At 39.7% G+C, this 18,926-nt stretch overlaps 1 protein-coding gene and 1 long non-coding RNA gene across 7 annotated transcripts in view; one reads left to right on the top strand and one right to left on the bottom strand.

The window, feature by feature from the left end:
- The window catches only part of ATAD1 (ATPase family AAA domain containing 1), a 67,627-nt gene that overhangs the window by 39,441 nt on the left and 9,260 nt on the right, over positions 1-18,926 (bottom strand). For 3 of the 5 annotated variants that reach the window (XM_032313448.1, XM_032313450.1, XM_032313451.1), the window contains one exon: positions 2,907-3,078. In XM_032313448.1, the coding sequence (XP_032169339.1) occupies positions 2,907-3,068 (162 nt within the window). In that variant the 5' untranslated portion in view covers positions 3,069-3,078. Of the gene's footprint in view, positions 1-2,906; positions 3,079-5,354; positions 5,442-6,464; positions 6,586-18,926 lie in introns of those variants that run through there. The other 2 variants (XM_032313447.1, XM_032313449.1) reach the window with 2 other exon arrangements.
- LOC116573362 lies at positions 6,599-12,266 on the top strand. 2 transcript variants are annotated; one of them, XR_004278727.1, is made up of 4 exons: positions 6,599-6,845; positions 7,198-7,322; positions 10,538-10,632; positions 12,042-12,266. It is a non-coding gene; the product is annotated as an uncharacterized LOC116573362 (long non-coding RNA). The 2 variants fall into 2 exon arrangements; XR_004278728.1 differs by lacking the exon at positions 12,042-12,266 and adding an exon at positions 11,469-11,585.

Below are 18,926 nucleotides of genomic sequence, written 5' to 3'. Positions count from 1 at the left end.
AAGTCCAAATTCAGTAGCTTCGGCAAATTCCCCCCAGCTTTCAAATGAAAGCTGGCCATCAAGTTCATGTTATCTTTTCCAATCTTTGCCTTCAGTATTTTTTATCTGAGTTTCTTACTTTCTTGCCAGCTCATGAATACCCTTAAGAAGACTTAAAAAAAATATTTTATCTAGATCATTTAGTTGTTTTTAGCAGGAAGATCAGTTATCCCAACCGACCTGTTCATTCTCCACTGGCTTCACTTCATCCTTCCATTCCCTAAATGAAGGCTTAGTCTTCAGCCTACTATTTATGGTGTTTGGCACCTCCTTTAGAGACCTCCTCACTCCCAATAAAGTTATCAGCATTTATCCTCTTCACAATTACACTCAACAAATATTTGAATGTATAAATGCTGATGGTGGTAGGAGGAGGTGAGGAAAACCCCACAAATGATCTTGATCTACGTAAGAATAATCCCGGGGCCTACTGTATCCCAGCTGAGTTCACTTCTCTAATAAGCCCAATAACTTCTGAGCATCTGATGAGGAACCTCTGTGGACTGACCTTTTCTCTGAGACTTAGACCTATGATTAACTGCTGGATAAACATTTACCCCTAGATGCCTATCCCCAACACAAACTCAATGTGCCCAAATCAAGTATCATCTTCCCGTAAACTTGCCCATCTATCAGTTTCTAAACCTCTATGAAAGATACTATGAGTCTTCGAAGACTCCAAACAAATCCTGGATTCATTTGTTAAATGTCCTTTTTCTTTTCCCGTATCATCATGAAGTCCTGCCAGCATCCATTCTTATTGGTCTATTTCACCCGTTCCATTCCTTTCGTCACCCCCTTATTCTACGTCTTTGCTAGGCCTACTGCAGTCTGGTTAAGTCTATGCAACAGATCTTGCTTCTAGTCTCCTTAACCCCAGTTCCTGCTATATAATACTGTGACGTTAATTATCCTTAAAACATGCCTTTGCCTATCACTCACCTACTCAAAAATCTTTAATAGGTAGTTTGACAGTTTAGTAGTTTAACACTGCCTATCTAGAGGACTTCAACTGGTCAATAGGGCATTTCAGTAGCTGGCCAGGGAGGTAGGGAAGGAACAGAGGAAGGCTATCAGAGAGGCTAGAGCCCCTGACCAAGCAAACAACATGCCTCGTTCTTGGTTAATAATGACTTACAAAATGCTGTGGAATTTTTAGCAGCCTCTGTCCACCCACCAAAAAGAACAGGGTAAGGGAAAGTAGAGGTCTTTTCCCCTGACTTTACACTTTATTCCCTTACCTCTCCCTTCAAGGCCTACTAGCTAGTTGCTTAAACACTCTATTCCAATCTGACTAGTCTACTTACTGTTCCTGCAACAGGTCTTGCTATTCCTACAACCATCAAGATTCTGTTCAAGATCTCCTTTCTACTCCAAATTGTCCTTGCCTATTTAAGTGGCCACACTCAACTACCTTAATCATTAGTGACTGCTCCTTCCTCTAAATGCCATATAGTTTTTGTCTACTCATTAGGCAATCAGAATATGCTACTATAATTTATATTATCATGGGCATGTCTTTTTAATCCCACCATGGACACTTATGAGGACAGACATACAGTCTAACACTTCGTGTACTGATATTTATAATACTATGCACACGATTATTAATAAAGGCTTAAAGGTAACAATTCATGTATTATTTAATACCTTTGTCTGGCTTTCTACATCTTCCATAGGTACGTTCCAGGAGCTCTTAGAAGCCAAGAAAATAAACAAAACTGTCTGTTTTAATAGTCACACCTTTGCTTTTGAAATTTTTGAAAATGGTATGACTTACCAGTACCCTGACCTCGGACTCAACTTGCATTATGTGGGTGGCAGGGAAAGCTGCACTTCAGCTGACACATGGATATACTTAATTAAAACATACATACACTGCACTGGTCAGACTTCTCAGAGAGTTATAAATTGACAGATCTTATGACATAATCTAGACCCCGAGTCACCTATTTTATAATCAAATTCAGGGAACAAACTCGCAACTGTTCAAATTGCTTTTTGGATACGAATAGTAAGCAGTATTCGCAAAACTGTGATTTTCACTGATTTAAGAACTATGCATAGCACCCTAAAGCAGTCACTTACTGACATCCTGGTCTGCCACACTAGCCTATAGTATTTGAAAGAACAAGATTTAGCTATCTTTTATCCTTGGCACCAAGAATTTGCTAGGAGCTCAGTAAATGTTTATTTACTGAATGCATCACAGTTACAACACACAGAACAAATCTAAAAATCAATGAATACGAACATCCTGCCCTCAAATAGCAAGAGAAACTTAAAAGGCTTCTTTAAGTCTTTTACGTTTTTGAGAAAGAACAGAAACCAAAACAGATATATCGGACTAATAAGAAAATGACTACAAGAGGCAGTTACTGAAAAAAAGAAAAAACACCAAAAACCAAAAATTAACCTACTTATAGTAATAACATTAGTAATTTAATTTAGAAATTAGTGAGTTTGCAAGTGTAAGACAGCTGATTAGTATTACCAACACTTAAAATGTTGTGCAAAGCAAAATGCATACCATTACTAAAAGTAAACTGTTTTGATTAGTCTGTTGAAAACTTTTACCTAGATTCCTTCACTCATTAGCTGACAAAAAAATTCTAATGAAGATGTTCACAACAAAATATTGGATTATCTTTATTTTCACCCCTTTTTATCCTAATAAATTACACAGAAAGGATTTGAAATACAAATATTTTTTTAGGAATAATGAAATTACACAGGACATTCAAACACATTTTCACATGGGTCTTAGAGAACTTCTCATTAATTTATAATTCTACCATATCCTTGGTTTTATGGAAAAATACCAGCTAGCTCCAAGAAAAAGTGATCCTCAAATGTTTCAGCCATACCTGTTTCTGAGCTTCTACTTTTTGCTTTCTGGTTGGGTCAATTGCATCTACCATCCATTTGATTGTAAAGTATGTTACTGCACCAAATATCGTCAAACGGAAAATTAAACCAACAACTTCATTCCGACTCAAGGGACGAGAAAAGGCTTCAGCATGTACCATCTTGATTAACCTTAAAAAACAAACAGAAATGTCACTAAATTACTAGATTCATTACAATTGGGAGACTGATAATAAGTAGCTTAAACTTAGCAAGAAAAACTAACTTCTAGTCAAATTCAACATTACCTGCCTAAGTGTTTTAAGGAAAAATGAACATACCAAAAACTGAGGTTTAATGGACTTTTTAATGAATTTTCCTTAAAGCTCATAGAAGTAAACAATAATTCTGCAACAATGCAGTCAACATCTTATGGTATTTACTCTTTTAACACTTTTAAAATAACTATTTCAGAAAACCTAGAGATATATTGACCAGAACACTAATTCAACTGAAGAAAGGTAGCCAGACAATGAAATACTTTACTAACGTGACAGTAGGAATTTCCCCTAAGTACAATGTACAACAAACAATTTTTGAGTGAAACTAAAACTGAACAGACTCGCTTTTTCCTCAGGCTTACGTTTCAGGTTTTCGAGGCCTGCTTAAATTTAAACATGCCATTTTCTCTATTAATAAGTGACATTAAATGTTTTGAGCCATCCTATTGTTTTCAACCACCCAGCTAAATGTGAAGCACTAGAATCTTCAAACATTTTTAAACCACAAGAATACAGTAGTCACCGAAGACAGAAAAAAGGAGGCAGCGTGCCTACTTTTACCTATATTTCTGAGCAGATACCTCGATCACATACAGACTGGCAGAAGGCACGGACACCCGTCAATAAGGCAATAACTACCCCAAACAATAAGGTTGTTACGGACGACGGGACTGTCACATTTTGGAAGACAGGATCTCAAATTCTAATAATGCTATTTTTCTCTCATGGTACAGGACTAAGCTGAATGCTATGCTATGTCAGAAAGAGAGAGAATATATTCTGCACTCATGTGAAAAGGAATAAACCAGAATTTGCACAGATGGCTCAGTCATGGGTAAAAATTAGGAACTGCATAGATTCCTATCTATGGTCCTTCCTCCACCAAAATTAGTTTCCTTTGTCAGTACTACTATTCAATTAAAAATCGTCTTCCCCTCCCACCCTCTGGAACAGTTCCAAGAATTTTTAGATTCCCTTTTAGATTCCCTCCTTCTTAGATCCCTCCCTCCTTCCATTCAAGAGTATATACTTCTCTCTGATAAAAAGACTTCAAAGCTTTCCCTTTATAAGACTGCCAAGTGTTCAAGACTACCCTAACCTAGCCTCAAAGAGTAACGTTTAAGCATTTTACTTCTCACCACTTCTCAACAAGAACTTTCAATAGCTGGAGTGGCTGGTGTCGGAAAATGCCATGTGTATTTTCCCTCCACCGTATTGGCCTGGTACCCTGGATAGGACACTTCTCTCCCTTCATCGAGGATTAGTCAAACTTCAAAAACCAACTTTACCTTCTTCATCTTTCTGTCACATACAGGAGACACATTCAGTAATTATCTGTTCAACAGATAAACTGCAACTGCAGAAACACTTCCCACTCAATTATTCCAACAAAAATGCTGCCAGACTTTGAACGATTTCCACCCCCCCGAAATTTTTATGTTTCTCCCTTACTAGGGCCCATTTACTTCACAACAGTACGTTATTTAACTTAAACTTAACAACAAAATAATTGAAAGCCTTCATTTCAGATACAGAACCTTTGAGCTAGGGACATTAAGTGATTTAATCACACCATTAAGCACCTATTGAACATGTATTTATAATGCCTACTATATACTGGGCACACAATAAGAACTAAGATAAAATTACTGTCCTCAAGGAACACACAATTCAGTTATTATATTAATTATATCTTTAGAAATGGAGCTAGGGAGGAAAAGCCATCTAATTAAAGTCTCTCCTCATGCAACAAATCCAAGTGTGCTTACATCCATCAGCATGGATTCCTAAAGGTAAGTTAACAATAGTCCACTTCTTAAAAGTAAAAAATTGACTTCTCTACCCTTAATTCCAACAGAGTAAATTCGAAAATACAGCTGAAGATGTGATATCATTACGCGGGGACATTATTCACAGATGGAGACAAACCAATAGGCAAAATCAAGGTTTTATTCACTAAATCTGTGAAAACTCGTGATATTCGAGTAAAACGTTCTCGTTTATTTGAAAGTTTGGAGTTAGTAGTGACAGAACCGCCACCTACTGGATGTTCACGGAACTACATGAACAACTAGGGCAAGTTTCAGTACATTCCCGTCGTCGAGGCAATGAGAGTTTTTAATCCTATAAAAAATTTCAAGACATCAAACCTGTTACCTATACATTTTCCTATATTTATATTAGTACCTGCAGGAGAGTACTCTAGACCTACGGCATCGCTTAAACCAGTAGTCCGTCTTTCACAATGACTTTAAAATCCTGAAATGAAACCGAAAGTCCTCCTTGTAGGTTGTAACCGTATATACTTTATTGTCCAGTCATCTATCATTCATAGGACATGGATCTACCTGCAATGTAAGCAAGCAGCACTGCAACAGAATACACAACAAAAGCGGCGTGTGCACCCGATGGTAGGGAATGTATTTCAGTCTTGTATAAGCAAACATTAAAAATCAACAAAATACACAAATATGTACAGACATACGGACGCTGTTACGTACAACTAAGTAACAGGGCAAAACCCTGCAATGCACAGTTACATGTCAGGCAAACAAGGCACCAGACAATTTTCATTTAAGAGAGTTCTCCGTCTCAGGGCAGAAAACTTTAGAAATCGTACCCCTCGTCCATGAGCAATCTACGGATCTCGGTTAGGGACCGAGAGTATGGTGAGAGTATGGTGTTTCTGTCCGAATTCACTGCAAGGTTGTAGGAAAGTTTTTCTCAACCCCAAAGTCCCAGGCTCGAGGGCAACAAGGCCCTAGGAACACAGCCTGTCACAATGACTGCCAACCTTTCCATAAAGGACAGGTTATTATTAACAGCACCATCCTCTGCGAATGCCCCGGCCCGAAGAACCGCCTCCGCCTCTGCACTAGGGGGTGGCAGTGCCTGTGCGACAGTCACACCCGGCTCCATCCGGCCGCCTCCGCCTCAGACCCCCGGTGCTGCTGAGGTCGTCCGGGTCGCCCCAGGCCCCCGCGGCGACCCGACTGTCTACCGAAAGTCCCTCGCAAATGGCCTATGTCGTGGGGGGTGTGGGGAGGAGACGATGCTAACGAAGACCTAAGAGCCTAGGACGGGCCGGAAGCCAAGGCGAGGCCCGGGACGCCCTTGGAGGTTAATCTGCGAGATACCAAGGGCTGCGGGAAGCCGGGGGGCGGCCCGGACGACGGGCGTGGGAGGATGGCGCCGTGACCTTCCTCGTGCGGCCTCCCAGATCCCAGCCGGTCCCCAAGGGAGCTCAGCGGGTTCCCGCGCCCGTCCCACGAGGCCCGGGAGAACCCCGGTACTCACCCCCGGGCTGACGCTGAAGCGGCAGGAGCCCTCAGCCAGCCTCACACGGGAAGGAAAGGTCGCCGGGGAGAGAGTGCTTCCGGCGGGAGCCCTGCCCCGTCCCCTCGCACGGAGCATGCGCCGACCACAGCCGTCGGCGAGGAGGGGGCGCGCTTCCGGGTTTCAGACGAGGCGGAGGCGAGGGCGCGGGGCGGGAGGGGCCTGAGGTTTTCCGCGAAGCAGGTGCGTCGGCGGGCAGCGCTCGCCGAGGTTCTGAGTTTAGCTCCTGGGTTGGGATAGGGGAAGGCGCTAATCGATTACAGAAGTCCCCTGCCGAGATCGCGGGCTCGGGGCGCGACACTGACAAATCGGGGAGCCTGCTCCAGTGTGCGAAGAAATGCTGTGCGTCCCCGCAGAGTTCTCCCCTGACTCCTCCTGGGGCCTTCCGCCCGACCCTCGCCCCTCACCCCGCGTGCACACCAATAGGCTGCTCTTCTGTCTGTCCTTTAGCCAGTGCTGACGCGCATGGCCACCCCCCACCCCTCACCATCTGCCTTTCAGTTTCTAGGGTGAGCTCACCCTCCTCCCCCGTCTCCGCTCTGACAAACACCTGGGGGTGGCGCTTGAAAGCCGCATGAAAGGACTTTGCAGCCCACCCAAGCAGGACTGCCAAGTCGGGACGGAATAGGTTATCTGGTGGCAGGATTTGCATTTCAGTGACTTCCCTTTTTCTTCTACACCTTCCCCTTTCCAGAATGAGAGACGTGACCCAAGAGGTCCCAAGGGAGCAAACCTGAAAGCCCAGCGCCTCTTGAACACACAGAGGGCGAGATGATATTAGCCACTGTTTCCAGATAGAAGAAGCATCGCTTCCTCCAGGTAGAGGCGGCAAGACTACCCTGCTCGGGAAGGCAGTTTGTGCCTTTCTGCTTTAGACATCGTCTTTGATGTCTAAAATCCTGTAGCTTGATTGTGGGAGTTAATGTATGCTGCCCTTTTTACAAGCTTATGGTGCCGTAGGAAGGTTAATAGTTACAGTTTATTGAATCCCTGCCAGGTGGTCCCGCGATCTGCTTCTGTGTGTTTCACATCCATAACCTAAATTCCTCCAAAAAGCAGTCCTCTTAAGTAGTCATGATTTTCTGTTTTTCTAGATGAGCAGATTTTGAGACTTAGGGAGAGAAACTTTCCTAAGTTCGTGCAACTAAGTGGCAAATGTTACTGGAACCAAATTTGATTCAGACCCTACCCTTTACACTTTCTCTTTGAGATAATAATTTAATACCAGTTCTCTTTAAGTCCAGTTGAAAGAAGATCATGAAATGACCAAATCGTAAGTCTTTAAACAGTGAGGATGGGATGGCAGGCATGTGTAAATATTTTTAAAACTATGATTGGATTCATTAACAAGAATCAGAATGGAATTTAATACTGAATGATACGAAGCTAGGTTTAAGAGAACTAGACTCGTTTAGAGAGTTTATAGGACTTTGGGAAGAACAGGATGGTTATGAGATCAGGACAGTGTTCACCAAACCAAACCAAACCAAACCAAACCAAAACCATGGTTGCTCAATAGTCTTGGAAGTAGACTTGGAAGAGACTCTCCATTGGTTCCCTGAGATTATCCTCAGTCTGAGTCATTGGGATGCTCCTGGGAACACGAATTGACAGAGCTAAAAGGCAGAGATTACTGAGGGAAAGAACTTTAGGTGACTAGGATAGGCTCATAAGTAAGGAAAATGAGCTGAGAAATTTGAGACGGTAATGGACTTCCATTATTTGCTTATTGAAAATGCAGCAACTAAGGACCTTATGCCGAGGACCAGGGTGGCCAGTCTACTCAGTCTGTCTGACACTAAGTGGGTTTTTGGACTGTAGGACTTTGGTTGCTAAAACAGAGAAAGTCTTAGGCAAACCATGAGGAGTTGATCTATTAAGGACATCTTACATGGATTCTAGAATGAGGTGGAACTCCTGATATGATTGCATTTAGTCTCAATTCACCTGGACTATGATTGTACAGGAAGTTGTTGGGTAAAATATGCAAGAGTCTGCATACCCCCAAATAAATTCCCTGCTCATTTCTTTTCCAGTGGTTTGGCTATAAACCAAGTACCTGCACCTGTACCTTTTGGATCTAATTTTCATTTAGCAAATTCTCAAGAAAGCTCTTATGTCTGGGTCCTAAGACACAAATTACTGTCTTCTCACATACCATGCATGTTCATTTCCAGCTATCACTAAGTCAGCTAAGTTCTTCCAGAATAGAATGGAGTGAACATATGCTTTTCATCCCAGGATAGCTTTATATAATTCCTGGCAGCACAAAACACCATATTTGGCCCACAGTAGGGGCCCAATAAATAATTCATTGTGTATAATATTAATCAGGAAATTATAACAATGGACTTTTTTTGTAGACTTTCTGGGCCTTCCCACTGTGAATGTTAGAGTCAAGATATTAAAAATGATTATTACATTTATTATAGAATGTTGGGTTTTGAGGGTTTTTTTGGTTTCTGTTTTTTTTGGGGGGGGGTTGTTTGTTTTTGGTTTTGTTTTTGTTTTTACCAATGCTTCCTAAAACAGTTCATGGCAGTTCTTGCTACTTGGAACTGAATTATCCCTTACATTTGTTAGTTGGTTGGGAGTGTGATTAATTTGCTCTGCAGCCAAGGTGAATCTCTGCACTGGACCCTGAAGGGGAAGGGATTCCTTGTATTAGGGGTTCTCAGATTTCATTGTGGGTCTGTTCACTTGGACAACTTGGCAAAATGGAGATTCCTACATTATAGCTTTAGATGCTCCTAAATGGGAGTAAATGACTGCTCTAGGTTTTGAGGATTTGAATTTTGAGTAAGCATCTAAGATGGTTTGGATGTAGGTAGTTTGGGGTCACATTTTGAAAAACTACCCTAGTCAGTGAGGATTTTAGATGTGTTTTTACAAAAACCTCTGTGTTCCATCTCCAAAAGCCTGTCTGGCCAGCTGAACCATTAAGTCAGCTGGTGTATATTAAAAAAATCAAGGCAAGGGTGTCTCACATTGAGATTCAGAATAAAATCTCTTTGGAAGGAAAAACAAATCCGAAATTGTTGGGTAACTAGGCACACTACACCGGACCCTACTTGTTACTCGTTAGAAATGATTCTCTTGGCAGTGATGTAGAAAGAGCAGAATTTCAACAAATTTGTAGAATTACATAGCAGTAATTATACCAGTACAATAGGCACTTGGTAGCCTTGGTTCTTTTAAAAATATTTCATCAGAAAGAATAATCTTCATTATTGTTTTGACAAGTTAAATAGGATGGTTGGAGAAGGAAAAGTGAAGCCAGAATAGGAAGCTGTACCTGAAGCCAGAAAAGCACCAAGAAAGACTGACATTAAGTGCTTGAAGCTCCAATAGAAAAAATAAGATGGCACAGAGGCAAAAGTAATGGAAAATTAAAATTTCAACAGAATGGAAGGAGTGGAAAGATGAATTGATAGCTCCATTTTATAAAAAGCACAGAGAGCCAACAGATGCAATATAGCAAAGTTCAAAGAACATGTTTCAAATTTACTTTTCTTGCTTTTTCATTTAAAAAATTTACACATAATTTGAAATGTAGGTATGTGTAATTTCCTAATGTTATTAGGGTCGCACTAAGCCACCGTCTTACATCGCTGCATAGTCCTTTTTCTTAAGCACTACTGCCGACTGGACTTTTTTACAGTTTATGCTAGCAATAAAGATCGTCTAGAACTTAGATATTTTAAATCTGCAATGTTTTGTTGTTTAGCTTTAATACAGTACTAAAAATATACCGCTCGAGTGATACTATCTGCGGAAAGTCAGGAAGGATCAAACGGGAATTGCTTGGGAAGGGGGCTAATCCCACTATAGACTCATTAGCAAAAGTTTTAAAGCATAGATGAAAGAGTAATCTCCCTAGGATTCATTTAGGACCTTCATAAATACCTTCCATATGCTTTTCTTCAATGGGAGAGGGAATGCATGGGATTGGGTGAGAATGACAAAGATGTGAATTCATCAGCCAAAATGGAAGGAACAGTAGTTGAAACATTGATTCTCAATTTCTGTAACAGCAGATTGATAGATGAAGCGTAAAACAGGACCAGATGCTGTGGTTTCCAGGATGCAGTTGGCTTCCCATGCTTTATGACCTGGAGCACTTATTGCTGTAAGTAGGCCACTTGCTTGCTCTCGTTTACCTGATTCGAGGAAAATGCCCTTGAAAGTATTTGGAAAAGAATGTGTGCTGGTACTTAACATTCTAAAAATTAAGATTGCGTAAAACCCCCTTTCCCTTCCTTTTCTCTATTAGTCTGAATAAGTCATAACCCTGAAACATACGTGAAACTAAAATGGAGAAATATTTGAGATCACCTTTTCTAAGCACAAAAACCACCAAAATCTGTGTCTATTCTGTTTGCCCTCATAATTCACCCTATTGAGAACCAACACAGGGTTCATGTCACAGAATTATAATTGGGGTGTAAGTTTCTGTATTCTTTTATCTGATGTGAACTTTTTGATGAGAAAGGATGCCTGGGACATAGGAGGGGCTTAACAAATCCTTCTTTATTTACGGAAGTGTAATTGACACACAAACGTTATATTAGTTTCAGGTGTCCAACATAGTGATTCCACAACTTTATACATTCCACCGTGCTCACTGCAGTAAGCATAGTCACCATCTGTCACCATACAAGGTCATTACAATATTGTTGACTATATTTCCTGTGCCATACCTTCATCCCCATGTCCTACTTATGTTAAAAACAGAAGTTTAATCCCCTTCACCTATTTCATCCATCCTTCCACTCTCAATGGGTGTTTTAATTAACCAATCCCCCCCAAATCTGACATATCTAATGGGGCTTTTTAGGCTCCATTCCTATAGGTTTAACCTAACCAAGGGAGAAAAAGGAAGGAAAGATGTATGGCTCAAGGATAGGAGATGTGGAATCAAGTCTTTTTACTGACCATAGGAATATTATTGCCCTGTTGTGATAGGTCCATTCCTGATGTGTCCACCAGAGAGCAGTTCCATCCTTGGTACTTATAGGATTTGAGAACATGGACACTGCAGGGGTGCCTGGGTGGCTCAGTCATTAAGCATCTGCCTTCAGCTCAAGTCTTGATCCCAGGGTCCTGGGAATGAGCCCCACATTGGGCTCCCTGCTTGGTGAGACATTTCTTTATCCCTCTCCCACTCCCCCTGTTTGTATTCTCTTTCTCACTGACTTTGTCATTTAAATAAATAAAATCTTAAAAAAAAAAAAAAAACACCATGGATACTGCAGTCCAACAGAACTGGGTTTGAATGCATCATCTTTTTTTTTTTTTTTACTAGCTCTATGACCTCTGGGCCATTTATTAGCTTACTAAGCCTCAACTTCCCCATCTTTAGTATGGGAACAATATGCATGCCATGGAGTTGCATTGAAAATTAAATGAGACAGTGTCAGGAAGCTGTTGAGCTCTATGCCTAGCACTTAGCAAGTACTCAATAAAAATGCACTGTAACACTGATGTTTTTAATACTGATGTTTTTAATACAATGAAATGATGTTCCCTCCTTTCCAGAAGTCTGTAAGGACAAAGATTCCTTCCCATCTCCACAATATTTGCATGAAGACTTCACCTCTCGAGGTTCTAACCATAGCCTCTTGTCTGGCAGTGTTTCCACTGACTGGTGAAGAGATCATGCCTCTCTCTTTGACCTCTTGCTTCTCTCATTCTCAATCTTAATACAGCCCTCTGGCTGACTTTTACTGATTAGTAGTCAATAAACCATTTTTGATAGTTATATAAAACCTATAAGATTCCATCCTTATGGCCACCAACATTTAAATTTAAAATATTGATCAATCCATGAAAATAGCTATCTGGATATTTCTCAGTTCACTGAAGACCATTATTGACATTGGCTGCTGTTCCCATCTGTCTAATAACAGCCATTTATCGAGCTTACAGTTCTTGCTTTCATGGAGTTCTAAAGACTAAAACATCTTATAAAAATGCAAGTCCTCACAGGGATATTGATTTTTTTTAAAGCTAAAGGTTTATCATGTATTTCATTCCCATTTATTATTCGTTTAGGGAAAACTTCCTCTCTTAGATTATTAGGTAGGTTGTGCACAAGAAAAAGAGATGGGTTCAGTGGGTGAAGGTGGGATGTTGAGCCAGACTAGAGATTTTAGAGGTCGAGAGATGTGCCTCTCTTATCTTTTCTTTGCAAACTACAGCTTTCTTAGTACACTTGGGAACTATCATAATATCAGAGCTGCTATTCTTTGTATAAAATTTAATTTTATAATAATTTTAATTGTAAATATTTTATATTTATAATTTATTTATAGTATATATGTAAATTATATATATAAATTATATTATATAAATTTATAATATAGTTATAAACATATTTTATTATAATTATTATAATAATTAATTTACCTGAGCACAACATATTAAAAAAAATTAACTATGTACAAATCATGGAAATGCTTCTAAAATTGAGGGAGTTTTCCTGAGCAAAAGAAATGCTATATCCTGTTGAGAGACAGAGTACGTGGCTTTCAAAAGCAAAGATAAGGTCAAACCTCGCTGATTTTAGATGCTTAAGAGGGAGATTATACTAGACCTTCTTCTTTCACCCTAGAGAGGCCCCACAATAGTGTACTGTCAAGCTAACATTAAAATCACCCTTCTCATCTTTTTATTGTCAGTGTTTCTGGAACCAGAAAAACAAAACAAAGGTGAAAGTAAGAAAAGAAAGAAAGAAAAGCCTGTAACTTGAGTCACAGAAGTACAGGAAACAAATTAAGTATACTAAGTCGGCTGTGCTCAAAGATGCATTCAACTTCAGAACACTATACCTGATAGAGTTGCATACACCTTTCTCCTTTCCAGTCCACCGCTGATTAAGTTTAAATTCCAGAGCCATTCTGAGAGCTGTCAGTGTTGAACGAGGCCAGTACCAGAGGCATGGCCCATACCTGTTTCTTTATGTCTCCTGTGTTCTCAGGTAGATGGTGTATATATGTGGGGGGGCACACAGGGGACAATTAAGGAAAGGAGACAAAGAGATTGACCCTCCAACAGTGTTTCCCCACCCCGCCATGGTGTTGTGCACAAAGCAGAAGATATGCTAAGGATTCTATTCGGCTGAAAGCAACATGAGAATTTTGTCTAGATGATCTTGAATCTCAAGCTGGACAGTGTTCCACCTTCCACATTCCAATCTGTCCATCATTCAGTCCCACTTGGGCTAGATGGACTGGCTTTCCATAGTCTGTTATCATGTTGTCCTCATGGGCTAGTGTTTAAGGAGCCTCCCCCCACTCCTTTCCTAGAACTCTTGGAGGTAGACAAGGAAACAGCTTGAGTGGTGTCTAAAGTCGTGAAATACATTGATTGTTCTTTTTTTTTGAAGTGGGGCAAGGGGAAAGAGTAAGTCATCCTGTTTCTTCAGTTAAGTGAATCATAAACGTTTCCAGCATGTGAACTGGCACATGTAGACAAAACCAGGAGACAACCAGAAACCTCTCTGGGAACATTCTTCCTCATCCAATAGGAAGGTGGGGGTCTAGGGTATTCCATTTTAATGACCATCTCCAAATTCTGTCTCTGTACCCAACACAGGAAAGTATTGCCAAGTTCAGAGTATCAGGTACAAAAACGGCCTCTCGCGAAATAGTTTCACACATGCAAGATGCAGATTATTGAGTACAGTATTTGAGAAATTCTGATAATACTAAATGAAAGAGCCCACTCCGTGGCCTGTCCTGTGTTGGATAACTTTTCTGGGTCACCACTTCTAGAACTGAGCTAGTTCTACAGGCTTCGTCATTCCGTGATTCTGTGAGTCTCTCTGACCTGAGTGTGAAGCAACTTGTTTGAATTTCTTCCCCCCTTGGACCCAACAAATGAAGGCTAAATTTGAATAGGTTTGCTAGGTTTGGGAGTATAGTTTAAAATATCAAGTGATGAAGGTTTCCAAGAAGATTTGCCGGCCCCCATTCCACCAGTCATAGTTGGGTCACAATGTGGTTTCACGTTTGTATGCTTGAACTGTAAGATAATTGATCACTGTATGTCTGGAAGAGTTCAGTTCCTTTAAATTCAAGGACTTAGCCACAGTTATCCCTACCCTCATCTCCACCCCTATCCCAGTCTTAAGGTCAGATGGTAAAGATGGAGGAGGTCTGCTTTTCTCCACCCTGTTCATGTATGACAAGTAGAGAATAACAGTAGGAGGGCAGGCCTGGAGAAACCATGCCCTTCTTTTGTGGAAAGACCAGCTGGCTACTAAGAATGTTGCCAAGGCTTGCAAAAATGATACTAGAGAGAAAGCAAATGCAAGAAGGCATTAAATACCAATATACTAAGGCCTATATCAAGAACTTTTTAAAAAAAGAAGTGTGGTTAATGTAAAATAAACCCCATCTTCCACAGCAGATCTGAGCTCATGAGCAACTGAGGGAAAGGCGTCTTTTCTGCTTTATTACCAGTATGATTGTTTCATGCTCTTCTAAATTCCTTATTTTCTATGAAACCTTGAACTTGCCAATGAAGGTCTCAGTTAACAAGACACTTTTCAGGAACGCACCTATCAGCACCTCCAGTTGGTGAGAGATTACTATGACAAATTCTGAAAACACTCACATAGATTCTCATGAATCATGTTTTAATTGAGAGCTGTAGAGGAAGCGTGCAGGAGTAAAGACATAGATTTATTTCTACCTATGAGTTCCCTTGGTACTTTCCTTAACAGAAAATAAATTTTACCTCTTTAAAAAAAATTATTTGTTTGACACAGAGAGAGAAACAGCAAGAGAGGGAACATAAGCAGGGGGAGTGGGAGAGGGAAAAGCAGGCTTCCCACTGAGCAAGGAGCCTGATGCAGGGCTCAATCCCAGGACCCTGGGATCATGACCTGAGCTGAAGGCAGACAGACACTTAATGATTGAGCCCCCACCAGGCGCCCTACCTCTTTTTTTTTTTTTTTTTTTAAAGATTTTATTTATTTATTTGACAGAGAGAGAGATCACAAGTAGGCAGAGAGGCAGGCAGAGAGAGAGGAGGAAGCAGGCTCCCTGCTGAGCAGAGAGCCCGATGTGGGACTCGATCCCAGGACCTGAGATCATGACCTGAGCCGAAGGCAGCGGCTTAACCCACTGAGCCACCCAGGCGCCCTTTTTATTTTTTTTAAGAAGATTTTAAAATCTCGTTCTCTGGGAAGTTAATTCAAGAGTAAGAAATTCCATCCCTTTTCTACATGGTACAGTTCACTGTTAATTTCATTGACTGTTGACATACTGAGTGGTGTGCTAATCTTGGGACACATCTCTCTCACTGAAGTAACAAACCAACATTAAGAAAGATAAGACATATGCATTCTTCCTTTGATAAAGACAACTGCTCCAGTGTTATAGAAATGGTTAAGGAAGATCTAGATATATTTTTAGGAGGATATTATTTCAAGGAATCACATTCTCTCAGGATTGAAAGAAATATTACAGGTTATTGAATCTTAGTGGTTGCCTCTGAATCTTGCTGTTATCCTAATAAAAATTGTTTTAAAATATTGTAACAATATATCCTATTTGAGTTTTATTTTAAACTAACATATGGTAAAATCGTGCATATGTGCGTGTGTATATAGTTTTCTGAATTCTGATACAATAGGTTCATACAACCATCACTACAATCAAGACACATAACAATTTCATTCTCCTAAAAAACCACCTTGTGTGACTCCTTCCTAATTAGCTCCTCAGCCCCTGGCAACCATGGATCTGTTCTCCATCACTGTAGGTTTGTCTTACGAGAATGACATAGCAATTAAATCATGCAGTATGTAGCCTTTGAGCCTGGCTTCTTTTATTCATGCATGCCTTCGAGACTCATCCAAGATGCTGCATACGTCAATAATTCATTCGTTTTTCATTGTGAGTAGTAGTCCATTGTACTACAGTTTGTTCATTCGAGCACTGAAGGACGTTTAGGTTGTTGCCAGTTTTTGGTAATTATGCTGAGAGCCGCTGTAAACATCTGTGTGTAGGTTTTTGTGTGAACAGAGGTTTTCATTTCCTTAGGATAAATACTGAGGAGTGGAATTGCTAGGTCATATGATAAGAGATTTTCAACTTTATGACAAACTGCTCAACTGTTTTCCACAGTGGCTGGACCATTTTGCACTGCCACAAGAATGTATATGCGTTCCATTTGTTCTGTATCCTCACCAGAATTTGATGTCAACTGTATTTTCTAAGTATTCTCATAGGTATCTAATTGTGGTTTTAATTGGCATTTCCCTTAATGACTAAAGATACTCATATTTTTTCATGAGCTTATTTGCCATGCAGTTATCTACTTTGGCAAAACACCTCTTCAGGTCTTTGGCTCATTTTACAATTAGGTTTTTTCTTACTGTTGGGCTTTGAGGATTCTTTATGTGTTCTAGGTACAAGGCCTTGGTTAGTATTTGATTTGCAAATGTTTTCTTCTAGTCTGTAACTTTTTATGCTCTTACTAGTGTCTTTCGTAAAGTTTTAAATTTTGATCAAGTCCAATTTGTCACATTTTTCCATTTATGGATCATGTTTTTGGTGTCATGTATGAGAAGTCTTTGCCATACCCCAGATCATGGAGACTCTCTCTAAAGGTTCTTCTGTAAGTTTTATATTTTACATTTAGACCTATGATACATCTTGAGTTCTTATTTGTATAAAGTGTGAGATTTTCATTTTTAAGTATACGGACATCTAACACCTTTTGTGGAAAAGACTATCTTTTGGAGCTTTGTCATAAATCAGTTGGCCATATTTGTGAGGGCATCTTTCTGGGTTCTCAGTTCTGTTCCATTGAGTTGTTGTCTGATCTACGTAACTATACCATCACCATGACCACACTGTCCTGTTAATTTAACTTTATAACATAAATTAAAAATCAGATAGTATGATTCCTCCAACTTTTTTCTCCTTTTTCAAACTTATTTTTGTCTTTTTCTAGTTCTTCTGAATTTCTGTGTTAATTTTAGGATCAGCTTGGCTGTCTCCACAAAAAATCTGCTGGGATATTTAATAGAATTGAGTTAAATCTGTGCATCAGCTTGGGGAGTTAAGTTTTCTTGTCCCCGAATAGATCTTCCCATTTGTTTAGGACTTATTTATTTATTTATTTATTTATTTATTTATTTATTTTTATAGTGTTTTGTAGTTTTAGCACAGAGATCCTGCTTATGTCTTGTTAAATCTATTCTTAAGTATTTAAATAATTTTGGAGCTATTCTAATGATTAAAAAAAATCAGTTTCAGTTGTTCATTGCTGGTATATAGATAAGATTATTTTTGTGTTTTTACCTTATCTCCTGTGACCTTCCTTAACTCAGTTCTAGGTGGAGTTTTTTGGGTCACTTTTGGTTTCAATCATGTCATCTGCAAGTAGGGACATTTTCGTTTCTCCCTTTCAATGTGCATGCCTTTTATCTCTTATTCTTGCCTTATCATATGGGCTAGGAGTTTTAGTATAATGTTAAATAGCGATGGTGAGAAGGAACATCTTTGCCTTGCTCCTGATCTGAAGGGGAAAGTAGTCAGTCTTACATCACTAAGTATAATATTAGATGTTAGCTTTTTGTATGTGACTTCTATGAGGATGAGGAAGTTCCCTTCTTTCTTAGTTAGCTGACAATTTTTTAAAAATCTTAAATGGGGGGCGCCTGGGTGGCTCAGTGGTTTGGGCCGCTGCCTTCGGCTCAGGTCATGATCTCAGGGTGCTGGGATCGAGTCCCGCATCGGGCTCTCTGCTCAGCAGGGAGTCTGCTTCCCTCTGTCTCTCTCTGTCTGCCTCTCCATCTACTTGTGATTTCTCTCTGTCAAATAAATAAATAAAATCTTTAAAAAAAAAATCTTAAATGGATGGTGAAATTTTTCAAATGCTATTTCTGCATCAATCGATATGGTTATGTTTCTTCTCTTCTTTAGTCTGTTAATATAATAGATTACATTGGTTGATTTTTTTAAATATTGAAGCAGCTTTGCCTTTTCAGGATAAGCCCTGCTTGGTTGAAGCATATAATTTTAAAGAATACTTCATCGTTCAATTTGATAAGATTTTGTTTGACTTTTATGAGAGATATTAACCTATAGTTTTTGTTTGTTTGTTTGTTTGTTTGTTTGTTTTATTGCCTTAGTCTGGTTTTGGTATCAGGGCAGTGCTGGTTTTATAAAAATAGGTTGGGAAGTGTTCTATCCTCTTCTATTTTTGGAATAGTTTATATAGAATTGGTATCCTTTCATCATTATATATCTATTGAATTCTACAGTGTAACCATCCTAGGCCTGGGAAATTATATTGAAAGGTTTTTTAAAAATGTCCTTGCAGCTATAGGATTCTTTAGGTTGTCTATTTTCTCTTTGATGAGTTTTGGTAGTTTGCTCTTAACAATTATTCATTCTACATAAG

The sequence above is a fragment of the Mustela erminea genome, chromosome 14 (assembly GCF_009829155.1).
Source record: "Mustela erminea isolate mMusErm1 chromosome 14, mMusErm1.Pri, whole genome shotgun sequence".
In the NCBI taxonomy this organism is placed as follows: Eukaryota; Metazoa; Chordata; class Mammalia; order Carnivora; family Mustelidae; genus Mustela; species Mustela erminea.
Note: the sequence above shows the minus strand (reverse complement) of the source record. Positions and strands in the feature narration are given on the sequence as shown.